Consider the following 27,714-nt stretch of genomic DNA (forward strand, 5'->3'; position numbering starts at 1 on the left):
ACTGTTTGTTGTGTTACATAACCTCAGCAGTGTGCTGGAGCAGCACTTGTTCCAAGCTGGACATTTCCCCATGAGCCAGGCTGTTCACCTTGGTCCTAGGGAATCCCCTGTACTTTCCCTATACCTGTCTCCCTAGCCAAAGAGTGACTGCAACAGAGGTTACTGAACAGGGAGATGCCAAGTCAATTCAAGCCTTCTTATACTTGGGCATTGATCTTCTTTGCTATAATAAATTTTAAGACCCAAAAGATCATTCTCAAAACTTGAATCCCCTAAAAAATTATTACATTTCCTTCTCAAGAAGGAAAAGTCATGAAGAATTTCCATTTTCTTTTACTGGATACAAAAGCCTATTTCCTTACTCATCAGTTTGGATATTGGTATAGAAAATGTCTGAAATATAATGGCTAATATGGAGTAGATCATCAACTTCAAAACTGTAAATCAAACTGCCACTTTAGCTCACTCATGCTTCCAGAGTCTGGAGCCTGTAAGATTATCTGCCATTGTATTCATCAATAAGTAAGAGCAAGTCCATGAATAAATAAGGACACTTCATGACTCAATTAAAAATACACTAAGAAAAATATTTTCTATAAATATCCTCAATTTTTGTGTTGTCAAAACAGTCGTCAATAAGAGTTTAATTTAATCTTTGTCATTGACTGTATTTTTTAAGTTACTGAAATAGAGAACAAGGGATTCCTTATAAAATCTGGATACCTGTTACAAAGAAACAAAACTGTGCTTGCGTGCATTGTTAAATCTCACAGCCTATGCTTGGCTAAGGTTCTCCCAGTAAAATTTCATGGGGAGTTTTACCCTTGCTTAATATGGTACCATATGAAAGAACCATGTCCATCCTGTGAAGAAATTAGTATGAGAAATATCTAAGGAAGGATCACTGACATTCCAAGAAGGATGTTGGTTTTAACCAATATTTTTAGAAACATGGTACTTCCCCCCCCCCCATGTTAACTTCCACTACTAATTAAGTAGAAACTGCACATGACTATGAAGATAGAATATCACATATGCATGTCCTTGGGTTAATCTGGAGAGGGTTTACAATGTTTCTTCAACATGGCAGGAGAAAGGGAGGTGGGGAAAGGAATAAAACAAGTTGCAGGACTGGAGAGATGGCTTAGCAGTTAAAGTGCTGGCTTCCAAAGCCTCAAGACCCAGGGGCCACTCTCCAGAACCCACGTAAGCCACATACACATGGTGGCACATGCATCTGGAGTTCATTTGCAGTGACAAGAGGCCCTGGCATGCCCATTCCCACCCCCCTCTCTGATAAATAAATAAATATTTAAAAAAAATTTTTTTAAAAAACAAGTTGTAAAGTGAAGAAATGGTGACAATCCTCTTTATGTAGCACAGAAAGAAGCAAATGGGATGCCAGTCCATGGTCAGAGTTCATGAGAAATTTGTGTCTATGTAGACCAGATTCTCTGAGGCCCCGGGAACCTGAGATGGAGAAGCAGCTGAGGGCTCCTCAGGAATGGCCCTTTCTCTCGGGCAACAGGGTCATTATTAGAACTAGAATCTTACTGGCTTAAATACTCAGTATGCAGTAAAGAAGCTGGGTCCAGCAAAGCACATAGCTCTGGACAAAAGACTGCAGCTTGGATGTGGCCCCATTAATGACCAAGCTGAGCTGGCACTCCAGAGGTTTCTACAGGTTGTTCCTTCTCAAAACCAAGAGTCCCCAATCATGTTGCCCAACTGAAGTAATAAATATATATTATGTCCAGGTAGGTTTACATTTCACATAACTCATGAATCATATTTTTATATATTTTTGTTTATTTTTTATTTGTTTTATTTGAGAGCAACAGAGAGAGAAAGAGGCAGAGACAGAGAGAGAGAATAGGTGCACCTAGGCCTCCAGCCACTGCAAACCAACTCCAGATGTGTGCACCCCCTTGTGCATCTGGCTAAAGTGGGTCCTGGGGAATCGAACCTAGAGCCGAGTCCTTAGGCTTCACAGGCAAGCACTTAACCACTAAGCAAGCTCTCCAGCCTCATGAATCAATATTTGGCATATACTTTACTAAAACTTATTCCTTATTTTTCTGAAATGTGAATTTAATTAGGTATCCTAAAAATTGGGTATTTCATTAACAACCCTACTCTAGAATTTTAGCATTCCTAGATGGGAAAGGACCCGGGGTTGTAGGTGCTGGCTGGGTTCGTCAGAAATAAGCACTGCGGGCACAAGAGGGCTGGAGGAGGGAGGAAGTGAGGGGAGGCGGACAGTGCATGCCACAGGTAATTGTCACTGAGTGTGAGTGGACATCTCTGCTGCTTCGATGAAAACCCATGATGCTTGGCTGTTGGAGGGATACTCTCTTCCGCTCCTTCCCCACAACCAAGGAATCCACATCCAAACCCCAAAATTATAAGGAGGAGGATTTTGTTTTCTGTTTACCAGGAGGCTGTTTTACACTTTTCTATTTTTAAAAATAAAACCATAAGCTTTTATTTTTTTGTTTCATAAAGAATCAGGAGAATAAAATGTAACTCAAGCAGACACAATTGTTCACCACTGCCTGGATGCAAGTCATGTCATAAGTGCCGGCAGCGTCGGATTCTGAGGCATGGCTCTCTGTGTTGCATGGTATCATTAGATAGACTCAAGAAAAACATGCCTTTCTTTCTTTTGGAAGCAGGGTCTCATTCTAGCCCAGGCTGACCTGGAACTCACTCTGTAGCTCCAGGCCAGCCTCCAACTCACAGTGATCCTCCTATCTCAGCTTCCTGAATGGTGGGACTCAAGGCATGTGCCACCAAACCCAGCATAAGACCAATATTTCTAGACCACCAGAACAAATCAAAGAAAGAAGAGACTCATAATAATCGTAATGTAAAGACTATACAGACTGTTCTCTAAGCTATAGTTGTAAGATGGCGGAGGAGAGATGTGCTTCCAGAGAGACAGGTTCGAGCAAAACAGTTTCAAACATCCACCTAGAGATACAGTTTTGCTGGTGTTTTTTTGGTTTGGTTTTTTTTTTTTTTTTTTTTTTTTTGAGCCCCAGAGAGATCCCTGCCAATTTATTTCATGTTTTTGTACCCCGTGTCTAGCTGGATGAGCATCGCACTGAGCAAAAGAAGTTAAAACTCTTCCAAAAGAAACAGGTACAAATCCAGAAGGAAAAGGACCAGTTACAGAGCGAACACAGCCGAGCGGTGCTGGCGCGAAGCCAGCTGGAGAGCCTGTGCCGGGAGCTGCAGAGGCACAACAGGACGCTGAAGGTAGGCGCCGCACCGCCCCGCCGCGCGGGCTGCACAGAGGCAGCCTTCAGTCTCAGAGTCAAATACCGGCTCTGCCACCCGCTCTGACCCTCAGTGCATTTTCACCTCCCTGGACTGGTTCCTTGTATCCAGAAAATGGAGATGAGGGCTGGAGAGATGGCTTAGCAGTTAAGGTACTCTTGCCTGCACAGCCGAAGGACCCAGGTTCGATTCTGCAGGACCCATGTAGGCCAGATGCACAAGGTGGCAAGTGCATGTGGAGTTCATTTGCAGGGGTTGGAGGACCTGGTTCTCTCTCTCTCTCTCTCTCTCTCTCTCTCTCTCTCTCTCTCTATATATATATATATATATATATATATATATATATATATATATATATATATATATATCTTTATCCTCTCTCTCTCTCAAATAAATTAATAAAAACTTTTTAAATGGAGGTCATGCTAGCATTCGTGTGTGATGTGTGGTGTGATCTAAACCAGGTTCTAAATTTAGATGTGTCCCCCCGCTCCCACTCCAAGTACCTGTCATGGTGTGGGTCCTTAACAAAATGAATACCATATTCTTTCCCTTTTTATTAGGTTAGGGAGATTTTTTTCTTTTTGCTTTTTCTTTTTCATTTGTTTGTTTTAGGTAGTACTTGGTTTACTCTTTAAAACAGTGGTAAAAATTCAATATTTTATATTTATAAAGAATTCTACATGGCATGAGATAGACAAAAACATCATTAAGATGATAAAGTCAGATTGAGAGCCAAATTATCAATATTTGTGTGGGAATAAAAAGAAGCTACTTGAAAAAAACACTGGAGCTCTTCAGACTTAATTATTCTATCTGAAAATAATAGACTGATCATTTCATTCAGTCTGCATGGGCTTCATTAATGACGGCATGAGTCCTTAGCAATGTGATTAACCTGATTGCATGCTCCATTCAGTAACACAAGAAGCACGGCTCTCCAGCACAAGTCTGTTTGCTTCCACAGTCTCCTTTCTAGGGGTCAAACCAGAAGTTTGGACAAGTAGTAATTAATTAAACAACAATATGCCTGAATGTAGTTTATTATTATATGCATATATCCCCAGGGAGATACTTCAATAGAGACGTTAAAAACATCACTAACCTTACAATGAGTTTGAAAGAAAAATAGGGGGGATAAAGGACAGTTCTTCATGTTCAACTGTTTTTTTCCTATCTGGGAAAGATTTGAAGGGAGAACAGCATGTGGCTTTTGCCCTTTCTCTTGAATACCGTATTCATGGAATAAAAAATTCAGTACTCACAAGATTTGTTTATAAGATTTTTTTTTTCCTTTAAGCTTTATATCAATCTTCCATTATATCCTGGCCTCCATAGTTAAGATGAAAAGAAACAATAATTTGAGTTTTTGTTCTTTTATATAAATCATTTTTCTATGGCTACTTCAAGGTCATTCTATTGATTTTTTGCTTTCAGAACCTTTAGGTTTTTGAATCATTTTATTTATATCCCACTTGGCATTTGTTGAGCTTTCTTCTTGGATGTTTTTCACCAAACTTGGAAAATGTTCTCATATATTCATATTCTCTTTCACTTACTCCCTCTCTGGAGATTCTAATCTTGTGTGCTGTCCTACAGGTCTCTAAGGTTGTCTTCAAATGAGATCATACTTATTCTTTCCTTTGTAATTTTTATCGTGTTCTAAGAAATTTTGAAATTTCAGTTTCCATAATTTTTTAATCCAAACTTTCCTCTGGTGCTTTATTATATGTATTATTTTTCTTGCTGAAGCTTCTTTTTTAAAAATATTTTTATTTATTTGTTAAATAGAGAGTAATGGGTAAGCCAAGACCTCCTGCCATTGCAAACAAACTTCAGCAGCATGTGCCATGTTGTGTGTCTGGCTTTATGTGGAAAGTGGGAAAATTAACCTAGACCAACAGGTTTTACAAGCAAGTGCCTTTAACTGTTGAGTCTTCTTCCCAGGCCTCCTTCTTGTTTGCTAATTCCTTCAGGATAGTATTTTCTTTTTAAAAAAATTTTAGTTTATTTTTATTTATTTATTTGACAGGCAGACAGAAAGAGGAAGGATCAGAGAGAGAGAGAGAATGGGTACATCAGGGCCTCCAGCCACTGCAAACGAACTCCAGACAGATGCATCACCTTGTGCATCTGGCTTAGTGGGTACTGAGGGATTGAGCCTCAAACTGAGGTCCTTAGGCTTCACAGGCTAGCACTTAACCACTAAGCCATCTCTCCAGCCCTAGGATAGTATGTTATTTTATATCACTTTTCTTTCAATAATGGATTACTTTTGTGGTTTTCTCATATGTCAGGTCATTGTCAATTGGATTCTCTAAGCCATGACAGATGTGGACAAGCTAGATTTTACTACTATGCTAGTTGGTCTTCCAATGCTGTGATGAAATTTACCTTGGAGAAATCAACTTAAAGGAAGAAAAAGTTATCTAGGTTCATGATTTCACAATTTCACAAGAGGTTTCAGTCCATGCTGTTTCTGGGCCATGCTGGGGATGGCAACATCATGGGAATATGAGATGGGGGAGGCTGCTCACCTCAGAGTGGCGAGGAAGCAGAGAGCCAGAAAAAGGGCCCAGGGACAAGATATAGCCTTCAAAGACACCCCCACAAGACCTATTTCTTCCAACAAGGGCCCACTTCCTAACAGTGCTTTCAGCTATGAATGCATCAAAGGATTACCCCATTGATGGAATTGGTACCTTTATGGTTGAGACTCCTCCCAAAAGTCTGTTTTGTGGGCTACCTCTCCAACACCTGAACCTTTCACATCAACAACTGTACTCTTCTGAAAAAATTATTGCCTGTTGCATGTATAAGTGTGTGGTATGTATGCATATGTACATGTGTTTGTATGCTCGTAGGCATGTGTGGAGGGGTGCAAGTGTGTTCATGTGGAGGCTAGAGGTCTACATTGGGTATCTTCCTTAATCACACTCCACCATATTTTTATTTATTTATTTAAATATTTATTTATGAGAGAGAGAGAGAGACATAGAAAAAGAGAATGGGGATGTCAGGGCCTCTAGCCACTGCAAACAAACTCCAGAGGCATGTGCCACCTTGTGCATCTAGCTTACATAAGTACTGGGTAATCAAACCTGGGTTCCTAGGCTTCACAGGCAAGCACCTTAACCACTAATCCATCTCTTCAGCCCATAAACTTACTTATTTTTATAGTTTTTTAATTTTAATTTATGTATTTATTTATTTGAGATGGAGAAAGAAGCAGAGGGAGAGAGAGAGAGAGAGAGAATAGGCACACCAGGGCCTCGAGCCACTGTAAACGAACTCCAGATGCATGCGCCCCCTCGTGCACCCTGGAGAGTCAAGCTGGGATCCTCTGGCTTTGCAGTCAAATGCCTTAACCACTAAGCTACCTCTCCAGCCCCATAAACTTACTTTTGTTTAATTGAAAAGCTTCATAGCCAGGTATGATGATACATGTAAACCCAGTATTTGTGAGGCCAAGGCAGGCAGGAAGATCACAAGTTTAAGGCCAGTCTGGTCTATGAAGATAAGCCCTGTCCCCTTTTCCTTATAAAAAACACATGAGGTGGGGACAATAATATAATACAAAATTTGAGCTGCCTTTTGTGGGCCAAGGCTAAGTGCTGTGTTGACTGGACACACTGAATACCACCCTAGCATCTATATTTTCTTTCAGTGCCGGCTTCTGGGAAAACGCAGACTTTCTGACAAGCATAGCATGGTTCTTTCATTGGTTCATTCATACATGTGTAACCTTCTTCAGAATTTAGTGATTTCTAAGTATGTCAGGCAGTGGGGTAATGATTATTATAGTACATATATATATTCAGTGCTATTAACTGATGACCATCAACACTTTTAGTAAGAAACATATGGTGAACATAAGTAAACAAAAGTCAAAGAAACAATATTTTAGTTACTGTTTTCAGATTAGGAAGTACTACCATCTTTTATAGATAGTGTTCTGGATAAGTTATAATCCAATGAAACTTTCACTTGGACGGTCATATTAATATTAGAAAATGTGTTAATATTGTATAGGAGAGATGGAACACAATGGCAAATTAAAATATTGCCAGAGCATATATTTTAGGAATCAGTTTTTATTTTGATCAGATTGCTCCATCCTAATAAAGACTCGTGCAATTACTTCTGCTAAAGTAATTATCTCCTTTTGAAAATCCTGTTACATAACTTGAACTTGGTAGGCAACTAAACGCAGTATAATTTTACTTGCTAACAATGTAGCAAGCTTTCATGTTAACAATCACGGCTGAAAAGGAGCCTTAAACTGCCTGTATCGTCTGTCAGTAGTGTGAAAATGTCTATCTGTTAGATAATATGGCAAGACAAAAAACCTTTTGTTCCTCAAGAATGAGAGGAGCAACACAGGCAAGTGACTCCTAGGATAGATACAAGCACATTGTCAGTGGGTAACGGTGAATGTGGAGTTTTGATGTAGGATAACAGAGAACAAATAGTATAAAAGCTTAATGTCCAATTCTTCAATGATAAATGGTAAGGGAAGGGTTCAGATTTTTCATTTTAGAGGAAAAAAAAAACCCTAAAACTTACTTTTTCAGATTTCAATTTTAGATGGTAAATATTTCACTTTTACTTGTGACAAACAGAAGGATTGTTTTCCGGAAATAAAATAATCCAGCATATATGGTAAGATTTCCCTTTATGTTTTTAAATGGCTTTTATTAATCTACAATTGCCATTGTTTCCTTTTTCAAACTTCCTAGTGATTTTTTTTTCTTCCTAAAATAAAAAAAAAATAAGCTAGGCATGGTAGTACACGCCTTTGGTTCCACCACTCGGGAGGCTGAGGTAGGAGGGTGGCTATGAGTTCGAGACCAGCCTAGATTAGATAGTGAGCTCCAAGTCAGTGTGGGCTACAGTGAGACAATGCCTCGGGAAAAACAAAAAGAAAAAGGTGTAATCACTTATATTTATAAAACCTGAATGACACAATTATGCAGATAATGTGCTGTGGTTTTCATAGAGGAGTATTAGACCTTTCCTAGTCTCCCTGTCTCACGCGAGTAGAACTCACCTGTCTTGTCAACCAGGAAAGCCCAGCGGCCCCTTTTCCCAGCCACAACGTGACTGCATGGCTGTCAGATGTCACTGCAGTTCACTCGCTTGGCAGGAGACCTGTCAGCTTTAAAGCAAGCCTGTTTGTCACCAAGAGCAGCTCTTCTCAGTGACTGTGAACTCACAGCTGAAGTCTCTGCTCGCTCGTGGACTTTGGCTCTAAAGAACTGAAGAGCAACTTTCGCTCTAAAGAACTGAATATATATATATATCCCACTTTCTGTGCACACTAGGATCCTGTTAGTGCCCTGCAAACCAGCATAACACAACAATTTGGTCTTTCTTCCCAGGAGGAAACACTCCAGCGGGCACGCGAGGAAGAAGAGAAGAGAAAAGAGATCACAAGTCACTTCCAGACAACCCTGACGGATATCCAGGCTCAGATAGAGCAGCAGAGTGAGCGGAATATGAAGCTCTGTCAGGAGAACACAGAACTGGCAGAAAAACTGAAAAGCATCATCGACCAATATGAGCTCAGAGAGGAGGTGAGGACCACATCAGACAGATTCCAACAACTGTACCCACCCAGGTCCAGATCTGGGGTGTGAAGGTGGGAAGCTCGGTGATTACAAAGGTCACAGCCAGCCCTCTCAACACAGTAATAAGGGTCAGGATTGAATTTTCTTCTACTAGCCAAAATAAAGGCAGATAGTACTACAAAATACCAGGCTGAAAATCATACTGGAAAAATCATACTTCAAAAGTGAAGTCATTGAAAAATAAAAGTGGTAGGATATGACCCAGTTATCCTTAAAGATGGTATTTTCCAGCCCTTTAAAAGTCCTACAGACAACTCATATTCTCTTCATAAGACCACTATGTCATCTAAGTTAAGAACATGCAATCAACTTATCCAACAAGCCAATATTAGTATTAAGAATGTAACTATTATGGCCAGGTGTGGTGGTGCATGCCTTTAGTCCCAGAACTCGGGAGGCAGAGGTAGGAGGATCGTTGAGAGTTCAAGGCTACTCTGAGACTACATAGTGATTTCCAGGTCAGCCTGAGCTAGCATGAAACCCTAACTCAGAAAACCAAATATATATATATATATATATATATATATATATGTGAAGCAGAGGCTTGGAGATCAAATCACTCAGTCACAGAAGACAAGGCTTGTTTTCAGTCATTTATATTAAGGTCTTCTGGTGCACCCCAAACTTTTTTTTCATGGTTGGTATGTTCTTAAGACTCCAGGTGCCCAACAGAAGTTTATTTATTTATTGTAAGCAGAGAGAGATAGAAGAAAGACAGAGAGAATGGGTGTACCAGGGCCTCTAGCCACTGCAAACAAACTCCACATGCATGTGTCACTTTGTGCATCTGGCTTTACGTGGGTCCTGGAGAATCAGACTGGGGTCGTTAGGCTTTGCAGGCAAGTGCCTTAACTGCTGAGTCATCTCTCCAGCCCCCCTTCAGGATTTTGATAGAGCATATTAATTTCCTCATCCTACCTAAATTTTTCTTGTACTTTAAAATAGCATTAGTAAAGTAATATGCTTCAATTATGGTTAGTAATGTGCTAAGATTTTATCATGAAAAATAAAGCCAGCCTTAGCCAAGTGTGATGGTGCATACCTTTCATCCCAGTACTCAGAAGGCTGGGATAAAAGGAGTTGGAAACCAGCCTGGGCTACACATTAAGTCCAAATTAGCCTGGGACTAGAGTGAGACATTGCCTCAGCAAAACAAAAGAAGGGCTGGAGACATGGCTTAGCAGTTAAGGCGCTTGCCTGCAAAGCCTAAGGACCCATGTTCTACCCTCCAGATCCCTTAGCCAGACACACAAAAGGTGAGGCAAGCGCAAGTTCACACATGCCCACTAGGTGGCACAAGCATCTGGCGTTCAAATGCAGTGGCTGAGGCCCTGGTGTACCAATTCTATCTGGGTCTCTCTCGAAAGAAAGAAAGAAAGAAAGAAAGAAAGAAAGAAAGAAAGAAAGAAAGAAAGAAAGAAAGAAAGAAAGAAAGAAAGAAAGAAAGAAAGAAAGAAAGAAAGAAAGAAAGAAAGAAAGAAAGAAAGAAAGAAAGAAAGAAAGAAAGAAAGAAAGAAAGAAAGAAAGAAAGGAGGGGGAGGGAGGGGGAGGGGGAGAGAGGGGGAAGGGGAGGGGAAGGGGAGGGAAAGGAGAAGGGGAAGGAAGGAAAAACAAAAGCAAACAAACAAACAACCACAGCCAAAAACCTGAGCCAATTGTGCATACTCATGGCAACTGAGTAAAGCTCAGGGTGAGCCATGATCCTTGCTACTGTGTTATTTTGTGCAAAAGCTCAATCCCATTCCAGAGAACATTTGAGGTCCAAATGACACTCCAGAGCAAGTGAATCCGGGGATCTGGACCAGGACGCATGCTGGCATACAAAGGCTTTCTTGTGACCCTTGAGGCAAGAATGGAGAATTTATTCATGATAAATAATATTAATTTTTTGATATTTTTATGAGAGAGAGAGAGAGAGAGAATTGGTATGCCAGGCCTCTAGCCACTGAAATTCAACTCCAGATGTGTGCACCATCTTGTGCGCATGTGCGATCTTGCACACTTGTGTCACCTTGTGCATCTGGCTTATGTGGGGCCTAGAGAAGAGAACATGGGCCTTTAGGCTTCAAGGCAAGTGCCTTAACTGCTAAGCCATCTCTCCAGCCCAATTGATTATATTAATTTTGTGGCTAAAAGAGGTTTCATAGTCACAGAAAGAGCCATAATCCCAAGCCACAGTGCAGGAGAGCATTGCCTGTGATGTCTGATGTAAGGAATAGCATTGTATCACATGGTTACCAAACTGGGAAAAACCATGTCGGTTACCTCAGGCATTAACACTCTTGAACTCTGGCTCCTTCTCCTTTTAGAGGTGCTTTTAAACTATGCAAAGTGTGGGGGCTTTCCCAAATTTATGGCTTCAATGTAAAGCCTTCAGCCACAACAGTACATTCACTCCTTTTCTAAAAATCTTTAAAACAAGGGAAATGATATTTGTGTGAGATCTCTTCCAGTTTTGTGTTTTTTCAACTAATTTTTTTTATATTTTATTTTTATCTATTTATTAGAGAGAGAGAGAATGGGTACACCAAGGCCTCCAGCCACTGCAAACAAACTCCAAACGCACGCACCTCCATCTGCATCTGGTTTATGCGGGCTCTGGGGAATCAAACCTTGGTCTTTATGTTTCGCAGGCAAGCGCCTTAACCACTGAGCTGTCTCTGAAGCCCCAGTTTTGTGTTTCTCAGAGTTAACAAGAACCCTGGATTTCTTGGTGTGTTTTCTTTCTCTGCAGCATCTGGACAAAATATTCAAGCACAGAGAACTGCAGCAGAAGCTGGTGGACGCAAAGCTTGAGCAGGCGCAAGACATGATGAAGGAGGCGGAGGAACGGCACCAACGCGAGAAGGAATATGTACTTATCCTTTGAGTCCTTCACACCCATTGTGGTCCACCTCGGTGACAGAGCTGTGTATCAGCACGGGAGGTGGTTCTGATCATGGCCAAAGAGCTCTATGCTTACGTCTAAGGAGAACTAAACTGGCCAGCTCAGTACAGGGCCCAGCACCTACACTATTATTCACAAGAAAATAGTCATTCACCAAATATTTCCCTAGTGCCTGTTTCCTGGTAGAACATAGCCATGAACAAGACAGGGAAGGGCCCTCTCCCATCAGGAAGATCAGAGGCTGAATGGGAAGAGACAGGCAGTAAGTAGCCAACACACGAGTAAGGGTCATTTCAGATCATGCTTAAGTGCTGTTAGGAAAGTAAGGACTGAGTGAGGAGATGAATGAAAAGAAGGGATGTACATAGGCTGGGTAGTCAAGAGGCTTCCCACAAGGAAGGATCCTGAAGCCAATTTCTTTCCCATGGGGAGGGGCGCATTGGAGTGTGGTCTCCGGAAGCAGTGTCTGCGCAGCCCCCAGGACGTGAGGCTGGAGTCAGCCAGGCACAGGGGAACGGCAGAGCAGCAAGAGCCTCGGAGCACACAGGGTACGTGGGAGAAAGGTGCCAGACGAAGTGGCAGGGTGTAAGCCAGGGCACACTGTCCAGTCTTGGAGAGCTCTGATAGCAGATCGGATTTTGTTCTAAATACGATTGAAGAGGATGAGCTCACTTTAGCAAAGGAGGTGACATCATCATCTTCCCAGATGTAAAAGATGAAGGTGGCTTCTGCATAGAAAATGGGCCAGAGGAGGGGTGAAAAGGCCAAAAGATGGTTAAAGGCTACTGTGGCAACCCAAATGAGATGTGGTGGTGAGCTGGATTAGGGAGGTGGCAGCTGAGAAGGAGAGGGAGAGACAGGGACAAATGGAAGTGATGTCAACGTGAAACCAACAGGTAGCCTGAAGATGATGGCAATGGGGGAGGGGTGACAGGTTGACTCCAGAGGTTTAGATGGAAGAGAAACCGTGGTGGAGCTGGAGAGACAGCTTAGTGGAGAAGAGGACTTGCTGGGCAAGCACGAGGATCTCAGTTCACTTCAGCACCCAGAGAAAAAGCCAGGTGTGGTCACACAGGCGTGTGACCGCAGTGTGGAGGCAGGTCAGTGGTGCTTCCTGGTCAGCCAGGCTAACCAAAAAATGAGGGCCTCCAGGTTCACTAAGAGACTCTGTCTCAGGGACATAAGGTAGAGGTGGAAGACACCTGTCAGCTTCCTCTGGCCTCCACATGCATGTGCATGGCACACACACACACATACACACATACAGAGAGAGAGAAAGAAGCTGCAGGGTCATTCTACAGGTGAGATGAGAGAATTGAGGTTCAAGGAGGATATGCTCCTTATTCAAGGTCTCACACTGCTAAGGGACCAAGATATGTCTCAAACTCACATGCATTTGTCCCTAGAGTCTAACCTGTCCACGACAGTGTACTCCTCTCAGGTATGTTTCAGTTAGATGAAGAAAGTATCCACTGCTAGAGGCAGAGAGAGAGGAAGGAAGAGAGAGACTGGCAGAGTGGTTAGACCACTTATTCAAAATTATATTTTAAAACAATCAGTTTTCCAGCATGACAACAATGAGATGAATTTGGAGAACAAAAATGTGTGGCCATTGGATAATTTCAAATCAGAGACCTATGTTTCATTTAGAAAAGATAATTCCATTTAAAATCTACCTCTTAAAGTAAGAAATAGGGCATTTGATTGTTCTTTAAAGGTCTACTGTTGTCATCATTGCCCTCTTAGCCAAACTATGCTTGCTATGGGATATCAGTGCATGGGCATAGCAGAGCGGAGACATGGCATGAGGGAGCCTGGAGGGCAGATGGGGGGGGGGACCCAGCCTTTATGAGACACTAGCACCTGACCTATTTTCCTACTATTGTTCAGCAAAACAAGATGGGTAGCCCCTCAGTTCTCATAGTTGGCCCATCTGTTTGGCTTCCAGCTCCCACACTTCATTTCCAGAGTGATGAGATATCCAGGTCCCAGGTGGGGACTTTTCTATGCAAACAGAAAGTCAGAGACCATTCTTCCAACAGGCCCTCATTGCTGTCTCAAAAAGCAGGGCCTGCACCATACCCTGCCACCGCACCCTCAGATGGCCAGCAGTGCCTACAGCTCTTCTACCCTTGGCTGCCCCAGGTCTGTCCAAGAACCAGAAGGGTACCCTTTATTATTCTCCCTAGATTACTGCACCAGTGTACTAAAAACCACTAAACGTCACATATGGCACACAGTAGATGTCAATTTTGTAGAAAAAGGAAAAGAAAGAAAGAACTCTGAACTCCAACCAGAAAACCCCAAAGACCATAGCTGTACAACAAAAGTGATAGTTGATAGACAAGTGAACATACATCTTGGGTTAAAAACACTTTACGTGTGTGAGTATCACTTCTGTGCTAAAATCAACTTCTCTAGTTTAACCCATACACTCCCAGTTCAGACCCACAGGGGCTTGATCCAAAAGGCTGCTCTGTGGGGGTTCAAAAAGGACTCTTGATCACAAAACCCCAGGGTGCAGAGTTCAGGGTAACTGACCAAACTTAACTATTTCTCAAAATGTGTTCCTTGAGGGCCGATATATCAAGGCACGTTGGGTTTTTTGGTGTAAGCACAGATTTTAGTCATGCCCTACAGTTCGTAAGTCATATTCTCTGAGAGAACCTTGACCTGTAATGTGCCCCCCCCCCACCAGGAAGACTCAGATCATGCTGTAAGCTCTGTCAGGAACCAGGGACAAAGAGTACACATCACTTACTACGTCACACACTGTAGTGGAGAGGGTCTGGTAATATAAAGGAGTGGTGCCCAGACTGGGAAGGTGTTAGAGATGGTCAAGCTAAGGCTGAGAGTAGTAGGACAGGATTGCTAAGGAAGCTTCCAGAATGTTTGGTGTTGTTGAGAAGCTGGATTTTATCTAATTCATGCTTGAATTTGAGACTCTGTTTTCCTTAAAACCACTCATTTTTTTCATTGGAAATCAAACATTTTTAGACTGTTTTATTAACCTTCTTAATGTTTTTTTTGTAAATTTTTTAAAAAAAATACCTAATGAGGAGTTAATAAGAAAGTTTTGTACACAAATGGTAACCTAAAAACAATTTGGCAATCTGTCTGCATTTTCTTCTTGCAGTTGCTGAACCAGGCAGCAGAGTGGAAACTTCAGGCCAAGGTGCTGAAGGAGCAGGAGACAGTGCTGCAGGCTCAGGTGACGTGGGGAGAACCATGGGCACATGCTCTCCTTACTGGTCTCAAGAGGCCAGGGACCAGAGGTGCTCTGCACATGTGCGGGGTGTGGGCTGGAGAAGGGAGTAGAACATGAGCTGGAAATGAGCAACTTCACATTGCTTATTTTCAAGTCAAATAAAGGGATGCCTATAATTTGTACCAACTACATCCAGCCAAGAGGTCTCTCTCGACAAATGATGACATTAAAATGTCAGTCACAGAAAGCCAATGTCCAGCTTCCCACTTATCTGTCATCTTTTCTCCTTCCTGTCCTATTACCCAATTTTGTAAAAAGAAGTACAATATGTTTATATGTGCCGTTTTTAAACTGTCAATTCTTAAGTTGTGCTTACATTTTGATATTGTTTATAATACAAAGAATGTGAGGAAAACAGAGTCATCCCCCTCCCCCCGCCCCCAGTTTCTGTACTATCAGAAGGTGACTATGTCAATGGCGAATGACTACAGGTGGTGGACAAAGTGAAGAGCTGTTCAGACTTAGCTTTGTGATGCCATAAGTGCTTTGATTAGACTACTGGAGTTCCTATTTCAGGCTGAAAATGAAGCCTCCTGCCAACAGCTGCATCTGGGGTAAAGCCAGGACTATCTATCTTTTTTCTGCTGCCCTCTGGGCTCTGCCCCTCCTGGCAAACATTCCCTGTTACCATTTTGCCACTGGCCACAGAAGGACTCTGTTGCTGGAGAAATACCCAGGTACTAAGAGGATGGTGATGTCACAGAGAAAATTCACTCCAGAAGCCTTCCTAGTTGGGATTTTATTTAAAATTATAAATGTGGATGCGCTGGCTACCAAATTCTGTTCATTGTGAAAGAAGTAATTATTGTACAAATGCATAAATGAAATGAATACTTTTTTGTTGTAAAAAAGAAACATAAGCCGAGTGTGGTGATGCACGCCTTTAGCCCCAGCACTCGAGAGGCAGAGGTAGGAGAATCACCATGAGTTGGAGGCCACCCTGAGACTACATAGTAAATTCCAGGTCAGCTTGGGCCAGAGTGAGACCCTACCTTGAAAAACCAAAAAAATAAAATAAAATAAAATAAAAATTTATACCATGGCACAGACAAAAGCACATATAAATACCATTCTTATTAATATATTTTATTTATTTATTTGAAAGAAAGAAAGAGGCACAGAGAGAGGGAATGGGCATGCCAGAGTCTCCAGTCACTGCAAACAAACTCTAGATGCATGCGTTCCCTTGTACATCTGGCTTACATGGGTCCTGGAGAGTCGAACTGGGATCCTTTAGTATTGCAGGCAAATGCCTTAACTGTTAAGCTATCTCTCCAGCCCATAAATACCATTTTTATATCTGGTCTTCCAAAAGCATATATACGCATTGTGTACAGAGATTTTTAATCAGGACTTGTTTCTCCCAGTACAATCTATGTTTTGAAAATACCTAAGAAAAGTTTTCAACCTAATTATATAGAGATTGGAAACACAGTGATTCTGGCTTTTCATAGAATCACATGGTCCAGAATTAATAAACTCAAAATCATCCTTGAGGCAACTGCAGAGCCCAGCACATCATGGTGTGGAGAGGGGCAGGCAGTGGACCATGGGAAGGAGTTGAAACTTTGCCATCTAGGGTTGAAGAGAATCCAAAGAATCAAGCCAGAACTTCTGGTCTATCTCCATCTCATTAGCAGCGCAAAGCTTGAGAGGAACAGCAGACAATGCTTGAAACTATGCATTGTTCACAGTGTCTACAACAAGCAATCCCTTCTTTGATAAAGGAAGATAATGAACTTGAGGAGAATAGATTAATAGTATTGGATTATAGCCCAAAGAGTGATTTATTCAGCTGGCACCAGAATCTAGGAGTTTAGTCATCTAAGAAATAAAAACATAAAGATGTGATCCAGTTTCTCAATGATACCCTCTCAGACTTGAAAAGCATCTGCCAGTTATTAGAAATTTGTCATTATTCCTCTACACTGAGTCCAGGTCCCAGAATCAGAGTCCTAGCTCTTCATACAGAGATATAAACTGTGACACTCCCATAAACCTCTGTAGACCTAAAGTTCTTTGACTATAACATGCAATGCCGTAAGGAATCTATAATCCTTCATTGGTGTCTTCTGACCTCTTGAAGGACCATTGACTTTCAGTATTTTCAGAAGGGCAGTACATACAGTAGCAACGACTCTCAAATGTAGTCATCTCTGAAAACATGTAAGCTTTTGCTCTGCATCTGTGAACAGCAATTATCCGTACATTTAAGTGAGAGGTTTAATGGTTTCTGAGTATATGTGCGTCCCTGCACGTGCATGATGTGTGCAGGTATGGAGGGCAGAGAACAACCTTAGGGTGGTGATTGGGATGGGTATCTCTTGCTGCTTTCTATGGCTAGAAATGCCAGGTCAGCTGGCCTGCAAGCTTCAGGGTTCTCCTGACTGCCACCCAGTGCTGTAACCACAGTTGGATTATAGACACGTGCACTACTTGCATGCATTCTGGGGATCCAAACTCTAGACTCAGGGCTTGCACAGCAAGTAGTTTTACTCACCGAGCCATCTCCCTAGCAACCCCTCCCCAACACATTAACGTGGTAAAAGGAAAATGAGTTGGTACAAATGCAACATATGCAGTTTGTTATAAAGTTATAAATGCAAAGCACTTAACCCAGTGCTGACCCATAATAAGTACAATTAATTCAATCAAGATCTATTATTAATCCAATCAAGAGCTATTGAGCAGCTGCTGAATGCTAGGGAACAGTCCTAGATGTAGATAATGTAGGAATCAGAAAGGCAACTTATTCTCTCTTACAATAGAGACAAAACTGTCTGCCTAACTGAAGTCACAGTACTGTGATAATAATGCCACTAAATGCTAAATATCAATTACTGTATGAGCTGGTATGTTATTTCCCAGGTAAAGGGATTCATAGAAGGAAATTTGAGATGAAGGGAGTCTTCTCTTGCAAAAACACTGAAGAGCCACTAGCAAAGAGGATGGTGTCAAGACCCTGGTCAGGTCTAGCTCACAAATACAGAAAACTTCCAGAGCTGAAGAAGTATGGCCCTAGGCTGAGTTAACCGTGCCTTCTCTTCAACCTCACATTTTCCCACTGTGCAGGCAGCTTCACTACTTCCAAGGACCCTCCCTTTTCCTTCTCTTTTGTCTCCAAGGTACTTTCAAACCTCCAGTAATTATTCAATCACTGAGAAGAAAATAAAGGCCTCCAAATCATTATGCGTAATGTTCAAACAAGTTCCCAAGAAAGATCAGCATGATTCTTTTAAAAAACTTCTTAGGAACAGTGTCACATACCAAAAGTCCCTGCTACTGGGAAAGCCGAAGAGGAGGATTAAGGGCTGAAGCAGGAAGATCAAAGATTGCTTGAACTGAGGCAAGAGAATCATTTGAGGCCAGTATGGGCAACATAGACTATATCGCCAAAAAAAAAAAAAAAAAAAGTGGGGGGTTAACCTTTAAAAATTATTAAGTTCTACTGCATATGATTTCATTTAGTTTAAAGGAATGGGAGTAGCAGGAAGCAAAGGCCTCGGTCCTTAATTCCATTGCCTGATTAAGAAAAAATAGCATGGGCTGGAGAGATGGCTTAGCAGTTAAGCGCTTGCCTGTGAAGCCTAAGGACCCCGGTTCAAGGCTCAGTTCCCCAGGACCCACGTTAGCCAGATGCACAAGGGGGCGCACACGTCTGGAGTTTGTTTCCAGTGGCTGGAGGCTCTGGCGCGCCCATTCTCTCTCTATCTGCCACTTTCTCTTTCTGTCTGTCACTCTCAAATAAATAAATATTTTTTTTTTTAAAAATCATTTAAAAAAAAAAAAAGAAAAAAGAGCAGCAACAGTTAAAATGTTTCCCTAGACGGAAGTCACTTTTCAGTCATAAGACAACGGCTAGTGAGTTAACATATTTCTCCCTTAGGAAAGAGATGCCTGGCTTTCAATTATACAAACTGATGCAATAGAGTAACTGTCAGGGATGATAAGTGAGACACAATTGTCACTACAAATGGAGTGTTCGTCGGGTCAATAAGGATGAGGGCAAGGGGCTGTGGGAAGTCAGCAGCATCTGAGAGCACAGACACAAGATGTCACCCCAGGGGAGAGATCAGTGAGTAAACCCTCACAAATGTGTAATCGCAGATTTCAACATAAGAAAGCCTCCCCCTCTCTATGCCAGGATAAGGAAGAGCTCTCTGGAACTATGCTTATAATAGAACTTTCTCCCACACCACAGCTCACAGGCTCACTGAGACAATTCCTGGACACGGTTCTGTTTCCTACATTCCGCCAGTGTTTGCGATCAAAACCCAGTGCTCAGCTACAAGAACGCGTGAGGCCTCTGGCCCATTTGATAGTAAAATGTTGAGGCAATGTTTGTTACTTCTCACTATACAGTAGTTTGTTTCTGTTTCAATCTCTGGCAGGATAAACACTGTACACGACCTCTGGATGTCCTTGCCTTGCCTGTCTGAAATCCCAAACCATGCATAGGTCAAAGTGATAGCCAGAGGGAAAATATTGTTGGCTAAATATCCATTAAGGAGCCGGGCGTGGTGGTGCATGCCTTTATTCCAGCACTTGGGAGGCAGAGGTAGGAGAATCACTGTGAGTTTGAAGTCAGCCTGAGACTACAGAGTGAATTCCAGGTCAGCCTGAGCTAGAGCGAGACCCTACCTCAAAAAAACATACACACACACACACACACACACACACACACACACACACATCTCCATATCCAGTACGGAAACAGAAAAAATTTTCAATTAGCATAAGAAGACAGTGTTGCAGCTGATTACCTGAGGAAGGCATAATCCACACAAGTTTTGCACCTACCACAAGGAGATCAAATAGGAAAACAAACAGACAGCTAAGACCTGGTCACTCAGAGGAGGATATGAGGTGTGGTTGCTGACTGAGTGCAAAGTTTCCATTTGGCAAGACTAAAAAGTTATGGAGATTGGTTGTACAACAGTTTGAATACAACAGTACCAAACCAACTGTGTGTGTGGTGTGGGTGTGTGTGTGTATGGTGAGGTAGGGAGGTAGGGTCTCACTCTAGCCCAGGCTGACCTAGAATTCACTCTGTAGTTCCAGGCGGGCCTCGAACTCACAGCGATCTTCCTACCTCTGCCTCTTAAGGGCTACCATGCCAGCTTACCAACTATATATCTTAAATGGCTAGGATGGTAACTTTTATGTGTGTTGTGCCATAATTGATTTCTTTAAGTTGAGAGAAAAACAGAACAAAATAGTCACTGGAAGAATAGTCTAGAAGAGGTGATGACCAAGCAGTGCAAAGTTATAAGCCCCCTAGGACCGCCTAGGTCTTTTCATGCCACAAGCCAGCAACAAGAAAACAAGAAAAGTGTTGGAGGGATGGCTCAGCAGTTAAGGCACTTTCTTGCAAAGCCAAAGGACTCAGGTTCGATTCCCCAGGACTCACGTTAGTCAGGTACACAAGGTGGCACATGCATCTGGAGTTTGTTTACATTGGCTGAAGGCCCTGGCATGCCCATTCTCTCTCTCTCACTCTCCTTCTCAAATTAAAAAAAAAAAATGACATTTAAAAAACATGAAAATGAAAAACAATATCTGCCAATGAATACTCAAAAAAAAAAAAACCTTTTTTTTCTTGGAGCCTTTACTTTGAGGCATGACGGAAAGCAATATTGTAGTTTCAGGGGAAAGTAAGACTCGGTTATCATTGCATGGAGACATCTGAATCAGAAATTTGAAGGACAGCTACTGCCAAACTGAAGTCAGGTTATGGTTGCATGAGATCTATCAAGGTTGCATATTGGGGGTGGCCCCTGCGTGTGTCCACTCTTGCCTGTGTCGTCCGACAGCTTGCAACTACAGGGTGCAAGAGAGGACTTCGGAGGACCAGCTCAGTAGGCCACAGTTCTGAGCAGCCTTGTCCAGATTCCATATAATTCTTGTGATTACTAATAAGTTGGGTAAAGGATGGCAACAGTAAAAAAAAAAAAAGAAGATGATAGTAGGAGGAGATTAGACAAGAATATAAACCACAGATTTTGTGACAGAAGATTCCAGGATCTACTAGAAAACATTGTTTTGACCATCAACCACTGGATAATGTTTAATGTAGTACCCAGACTCCCAGGAGCTTACCCTATGGTAAAGTGTCTCAAACTAAAAGGTTTTCTGGACATTCTGATTAATTGAGTGGATCCTAGACAATATGTTGAAAATGTGAAATAGTAGTGGACAGAACATGTCAGTGTACATTGTACATAATACAAGTAAATGCTCTCTGTAGTGTGTGTGGTGGTCAATCTAGAAAACCTTGCTGGATTTAGAAGCATGAACATTTATTAAAGCAGACCTCCGGGTGAGTCTGTGAAGGCATTTCTAGAGAAAATTAGCTAACGGGTTAGACCTGAGGGTAAGACCTGTCCTGAATGTAAATGGCACCATCCCATAGGCTGAGGGCCCAGATCAAGCTGGCACAGGCATTCTCTCCTTCCTGGCCTTTAGATAAGGTGCTCTGTTCCCCACCACAGTGAACTCTAACCTCTGAGACTGTAAGCAAAACAAACTATGCTTCCCTTTCTTTCCTCCAGAATTTTCTTACAGTGACAAAAGTCTAACTGGTGCGTGTGTGTGTGTGTGTGTGTGTGTGTGTGTGTGTGTGAAACCCTGAGGCATCTTCCTGGCTATGAAGTCTCTTTACTCGTTCTTCAGTAACATGTATGCTAAACAATCATGAGAAACAAATTCCAATTCTGTCATAGGGCTAGTAAATGATTTCAGAATGATGGCTGGCTGTTATTTGACTTTGTTTTGGAAAATTCATATCCTATGGAAAGGATTTATGTTAACTGTTGTTGACTGTACCAAAACCTCTGCTATTCTGAAATATTTGAGAATAAACCATTCTGATAATTTTCTGAGCTCAAGGGGGGGGTCATGTAATTCACACATAACTCCCTCTAATACCCATCCCCAAAAGCAAGGTTTGTAATCTATTGGTTTGGGTCTATAACTACTGACTTAACAATTTGTGTTTACCACCTATGGTCCTTTGACTCAGGTGTCCCCCATAAACTTAGGTGTTCTGAATGTTTGGTTCCCAGCTAATAGAGATTTGGGAAATAACATATCCAGGAGGCAGTGTATTATTGGGGACAGGCTGATGGGTGTTACAGCCAGTTTCCCCATGCCAGTGTTTGGCACACTCTCCTGTTGCTATTGTCCACCTTATGTTGGCCAGGGGGTGATGTCCACCCTCTGCTCATGCCATTGTGGAGCTTCCCCTTGAGTCTGTAAGCCAAAATAAACCTCTTTTTCCCCACAAGCTGCTCTTGGTTGGCTGATTTCTACCAGCAAAGTGAACCTGACTGCAACACCACCCCATAGTTGTCATTGAAGCTGTCTTCCCACTAAAAGTGTCCATCCTTCAAAAGGGGATCCACATGTTAAATATGTTTGTACATAGGGTTCATGCATTTGTTGGCTGGTAAAAGTTATGATATGAATGAAACAGTGATGACATATTATTTCACTTTTATTTGAAGAAGCATTTCAGTCATGTTCACCAACCTAGTTTGATCTTGTAGTAAGTAAAATTTCCAAACATATGACTAACACTGCACTGAGAATTCCTTTAAAACGTTTTTCTTTTCAAACAGTGAACAATGACATGTTGTTTTGTTCAGGAAGCATTCTGAAAGAACCCTAAAATAGATGTCCTCTTTCCTCTGTTTACAGCTTACTCTCTACTCAGGAAGGTTTGAAGAGTTTCAGAGTACACTGACAAAAAGCAATGAAGTGTTTGCCACTTTCAAACAGGAAATGGATAAAGTGAGTGCTATTTATCATCTGTGAAATATTAACATTTTCTATTTAGACAGGCAATTCTCTGGGTTCATTTTTCTCTTACTATTTCAGTGCATTTTTTTAATCAAGTAATGAAATGTTATAGGTAAGGATGAGATTTGGGATGGAGGGAGTTGGTTAAATATCCAGAAAATTAATCTCATCTGGAGTCTAAACCTGTTAGGATATATTTTCACTATGAGGAACAATATTTTTCTTCCCTGTGGCTAGATTTTAAAAAAAAAAAGACAAGAATGAACGCATGTCCCCATAGACTTAGGTGTTTTATTAAAATGGAGCTTGCAATTTGAGCCCCTAGCATGCAGATCCCTGCTGCAGGGGATGCATCACTGGAGGGTGGATCTTGGAGTCCAGTCCTAAGTGTTTGGGCTGAGGAAGATCTTCAGTTCAGTCCTAAGGTGTGTGGAGAGCAGTTTGAAGCTCTGGCCATTCGTGTTTTCTGGTGTTTGCTGGCTGTTTGATATTGTGCCTACCTGGATCTAAGGAAATGCTGCCCCTGGTGGTGTTCCCCTGGAACTTGTAAGCCTGAGATAAACCCTTTCCTCCTATAAGCTGCTTCTGGTTGGATGTTTGTCCCAGCAACAAGAAGGTAACTTCAACATTCACCTAGGTATTACTCAATGTTTTTGAGCCTCAGTTTCCCCATGTACAAAATCTGGATGAAAATGCAACCTTTCTCATGGGACAGCTTCAAAGACAAGCTAATTAGTGTGTGCTCGCCTTCACCCTACAAACATAAAGACAGAGGAAATGTCTGTATGGCTGCTTGTCCAGAGTGCCCAGGTGGCATTTTCATGGCTAAAAGCTAACTTTCTTGCTGTGATTCACTATTCAATACAGTAAATGATGTCAATTGCAAGCTTATTCATGGGTCTCAGTTAAAAAAAAATGTTATAAGAAAAGTCAAAAACAAAACAATGTGCCCCTAACTAGTTTCCTTTCTTCAGAATTGACTCTGGTGCAAGTAAGTTTACCTATCAGTGATCTCAAGGACTCCGAAGTCAATCTAAAATTACTCTCCCACAGTCTTCATTCTTGACCTGGGATATTGTTTACTTCAGCAGCTGGTAACAAAAGGACTTCTCTTGATGTCACATGTGGGACTAACTGCTTCCTGGATAAAATTAACTCTTCGGAATTAACAACCCAACACTCTCATTTCCATAGACGACTAAGAAAATGAAGAAGCTGGAAAAGGACACAGCCACATGGAAAGCCCGGTTTGAGAACTGCAACAAAGCCCTGCTGGACATGATCGAAGAGGTGAGGAGGCTTTTCTCTCAGCATCCATCTCCTTCCCTCGAGTCTGGTCAAAGTATCCCATCCATACTTACAATACAGCCACGTGGTGCAAATGACTGTGCTTGAAAATGGGCTGAATCATGAAGGGGTGTGACATATTAAGTCATCATGAAAATAATAAGATCAGAGATCATTTAGAACTCAGTCCAGAGTTTAAAAAAAGAAAAAAAAACTATTGTAAACTTAAGTCACACAAATATTGGTTAAAAAGCTGTCCTAGGGCTGGGGAGATGGCTCAGTGGTTAAGGCCCTTGCCTGCAAAGCCTAAGGACCCCATGCTTGACTCTACAGATCACACATAAGTTAGATTCACAAAGGTGAGGCAAGCACAAGGTCACACATGCCCACTAGGTGACACATACATCTGAAGTTCGATTTCAGTGGCTGAGGCCCTGGTGCGGCAATTCTCCCTCTCTCTCTCCCTTTCTCTCTCTCTCTCTCTCTCTCTCTCTCTCTCTCTCTCTCTCTCTCTGTCTCTCTGTAAAATAAAAAAGGCTGTCCTCAGAGCAGCACAATGCTGGATGGTCTGTTACTTCCTCAAGGGTAGGATGAGTATTTTACTTAGCTTTGAATACTCTGCTAGCAAGTAAGGAATGAATGAATTAATTTGAATACACTGACCCCACCAGCCACAGCCAGCAGGGCATATGCTATTTAGTTGAGTGATATGAAGAAATCTTTCTTAAAATTCCCCCAACAGGTATTTAAATCTGATATCATGCGAGGATCTGTAGTTTTTACAACTCTAAAGGCAAAGCTGCAGAGCCCCAGACCTGAGAGGCCCTACGAATCATGGGCAACAGTCTCTTCATGTTAACATGTAGATGCAAGGGTGTGTAGGTACCAGGTGCTTCGAAAGTGGGAATACGTAGTAAGACAATTTGGACATGCTCATGCACACATCCACACCATCATTTTTAGAGAAAAGAATGGACGTTTTAAGCAGCTAGCATAATGAATTAGTATGTGGTGGGTTTCTGTGGCTGTAATTACTGTTCTAACAACTCATCCCAAAGTGCAACCAGTTCCAAAGACATGTGTTCATCACTCACCAGCATAAATCAAATGGCTGCTGGGATTAGCAAGTAGCCGTTTATTATTCTAGAATCCATATTGTCTAGACTATTCAAGGCACTGCTCAGGGAAAAATTCCAGTCTGTCACATTCATTGCACCACAAGCTCTTGTTTATACCTTCTACGTCTTACAAACAGATGGTTTCTGTGAATATTTGAGGGAACTAGGGAGATGGCTCAGCGGTGGACAGCCTGGGTTCAATTCCCCAGTACCCACGGCAAAGCCAGATACACAAAGTGGCTGCATGCTTCTGGAGTTCTCTTACAGCAGCAGGAGGCCCTTGTGCACCCATTTATCTCTCTCTCTCTCAAATTAATTAATTTTAAAAGTTTGAGAGGTTTTGCATTAAGACAGAAAGAAACCATTTCCCATCTTTCAAAAAGAATAGGCTATAGTGATCAAAATTCCACTAGACTCTACCACACCACGGAAAAAAAAAAAAAAAGTGATGTCGCTGACCAAATGGCCAGATGTCAGGCTGACCCTACTAAGTAATTCTGAGACAAGACGATTTTGTCTCCACGAAGCTTCCTGGAAACTTTACTGGTCAGGATGCCCTTTGTAAGTGTATATATGTGCTCCTTCCTAGAAAGCGCTGAGAGCAAAGGAGTACGAATGCTTCCTGATGAAAATCGGGAGGCTGGAGAACCTCTGCCGCGCTTTACAGGAAGAGAGAAAGGAACTCTACCAAAAACTCAGGGAAGCAAAAACAGCCGAAAAGGACGCCCATAGTCAGCACAGCTCTGACGAAGAGCCAGAGTCGAGCATCTCTGAGGATAAAGACATGGATGCCGAGGAGGCCAGCAGGGTTCAAACCGCCGTGCAGAATCTAGCCGCAGCCTTCACCATAACGCATCATCCCGAGTCCACCCTCGACCAGTCGGAAGAAGTGAGTGACCCTCAGGATGGTGGTGACCCCGCCCTCCAGGAGCCGGAACAGCCTGCTGTGATCCGATCAGAGTGTCCTCTCCCTCCCGAAGCTGAGGCCAAGGAGGACCTTAGGGGAGTGGCTGACCCTGAGGCTATCAGCATCCCCTTGGGGCCAGGGACAGAGCTCAGAGGCCAGGGTCTCCAGGAGCCCCAGGAACCAGAGGCAATAGTTTCAGGCCAGGCCCTAGGGTCCCCAACCCAGGCCTCTCTCCCCAAGGTGAAGGCAAATGGTCCCGCTCCACCTCCCCCCACAAGTGAGTCAGTTCCAGCTGGGGTGCCCAGAGGTGAGCCCAGTGAACAGCCCCCACCAGTAGCCATAGGGAAGATGCCCTCGGGGGCCTCCGCAGGACCCCAGCTACCCAAAGAGCCTGACTCTAGTCTGGAAGGAGTAGACTAAGCCCCACTGCCTTCTGTTCTGACTGCACAGTAGAATGGCTCTGAGAGAGACATTAAGGCTAGGGCTGTCAAATTGTCAAATGGGCGCAAGTTAGGATCAAGACATATTTCAATGACATGCAAGCACCTTCAACTTTTACTGTTCTCAGAATATGACGTGGCGCTTTCTTTGTAACACTGAGTGATAATATAACTTTCCCAAAGGGCAGCCAAATATATCAGTAGCAAGTTTGTATTACTTTTCCATTAACATAGTACTTAATCCAATTTCTTAACATATCATATTTCAAAACATTGGTGTTTTAAGGATTTCCAGTACAATATATAAATTCTGATGTGGGGATTGTTATATTTATTTTCACAAACAATAAGTGTTCATGTGTATGTGTATACGTATGTACATGTATATGAACATATACACATGTATTATATTATATACATTTATAATTTTACACCTTACAAATTTTTCTCTAGATGCCAGTCAATTAACTTACCTTTCTGTTAACCGGCCACAGTGGAACACATCTTTAATCCCAGCACTTGGGAGGCAGAGTTAGGAGGATTGCCATGAGTTCGAGGCCACCCTGAGGTTACATAGTGAATTCCAGGTCAGACTGGGCTAGAGTGAGACCCTACCTTGAAAAAAACAAAAGCTTACCTTTCTTGCCCTTGGAATTACACAACACTAAAGTGCTGTATGACTCCGAAATAGGTTCGGAATACAAACACTGAGGTCATCACTACATTGGGCAAAACTAAGTAACCCAAAATGAGATCAATAAATTCAACCAACCGATCAAACGACGGGATAGCAGTTGTGTTAGACTGTGAGACTTGTAGACACTAGAGGCCCTAGACGGCAAAGGGAAAGAATCACGGGGAGTGGCTCCCTCTTTCAGCTGCTTTTCCTGAACTTCTCAGCCCACTTCCTCCCACGCCCCTCCCTGTGAGGAGGAGTTCCTCTCCTCTCTACCTGCAAGGACACTGGTTGAAAGTAGACTAGGGAGCGAGGGCTTAGGAGTTGAGGGAGGGACCTTGGGCCAGAAGAGGCTGCACATGGCACCCAACCTCCTTGGCTACAGGTGTCTCAAGACAAGATTCCCCTCAATATCTCCA

At 42.4% G+C, this 27,714-nt stretch overlaps 1 protein-coding gene across 1 annotated transcript in view; it reads left to right on the forward strand.

Moving 5' to 3' along the window:
- Positions 1–26,599, forward strand: part of Txlnb (taxilin beta) — a 40,361-nt gene extending 13,762 nt beyond the window's left edge. Inside the window, exons 3-9 of the mRNA XM_004651159.2 lie at positions 3,091–3,261; positions 8,664–8,858; positions 11,647–11,766; positions 14,936–15,010; positions 22,766–22,858; positions 24,062–24,157; positions 25,862–26,599. Coding sequence (XP_004651216.2) covers positions 3,091–3,261; positions 8,664–8,858; positions 11,647–11,766; positions 14,936–15,010; positions 22,766–22,858; positions 24,062–24,157; positions 25,862–26,599 — 1,488 coding nt within the window. The remainder of the gene's footprint in view (positions 1–3,090; positions 3,262–8,663; positions 8,859–11,646; positions 11,767–14,935; positions 15,011–22,765; positions 22,859–24,061; positions 24,158–25,861) is intronic.
- Positions 26,600–27,714: the final 1,115 nt, after the last annotated feature.

This window comes from Jaculus jaculus, chromosome 9 (genome assembly GCF_020740685.1).
Source record: "Jaculus jaculus isolate mJacJac1 chromosome 9, mJacJac1.mat.Y.cur, whole genome shotgun sequence".
Classification (NCBI taxonomy): Eukaryota; Metazoa; Chordata; class Mammalia; order Rodentia; family Dipodidae; genus Jaculus; species Jaculus jaculus.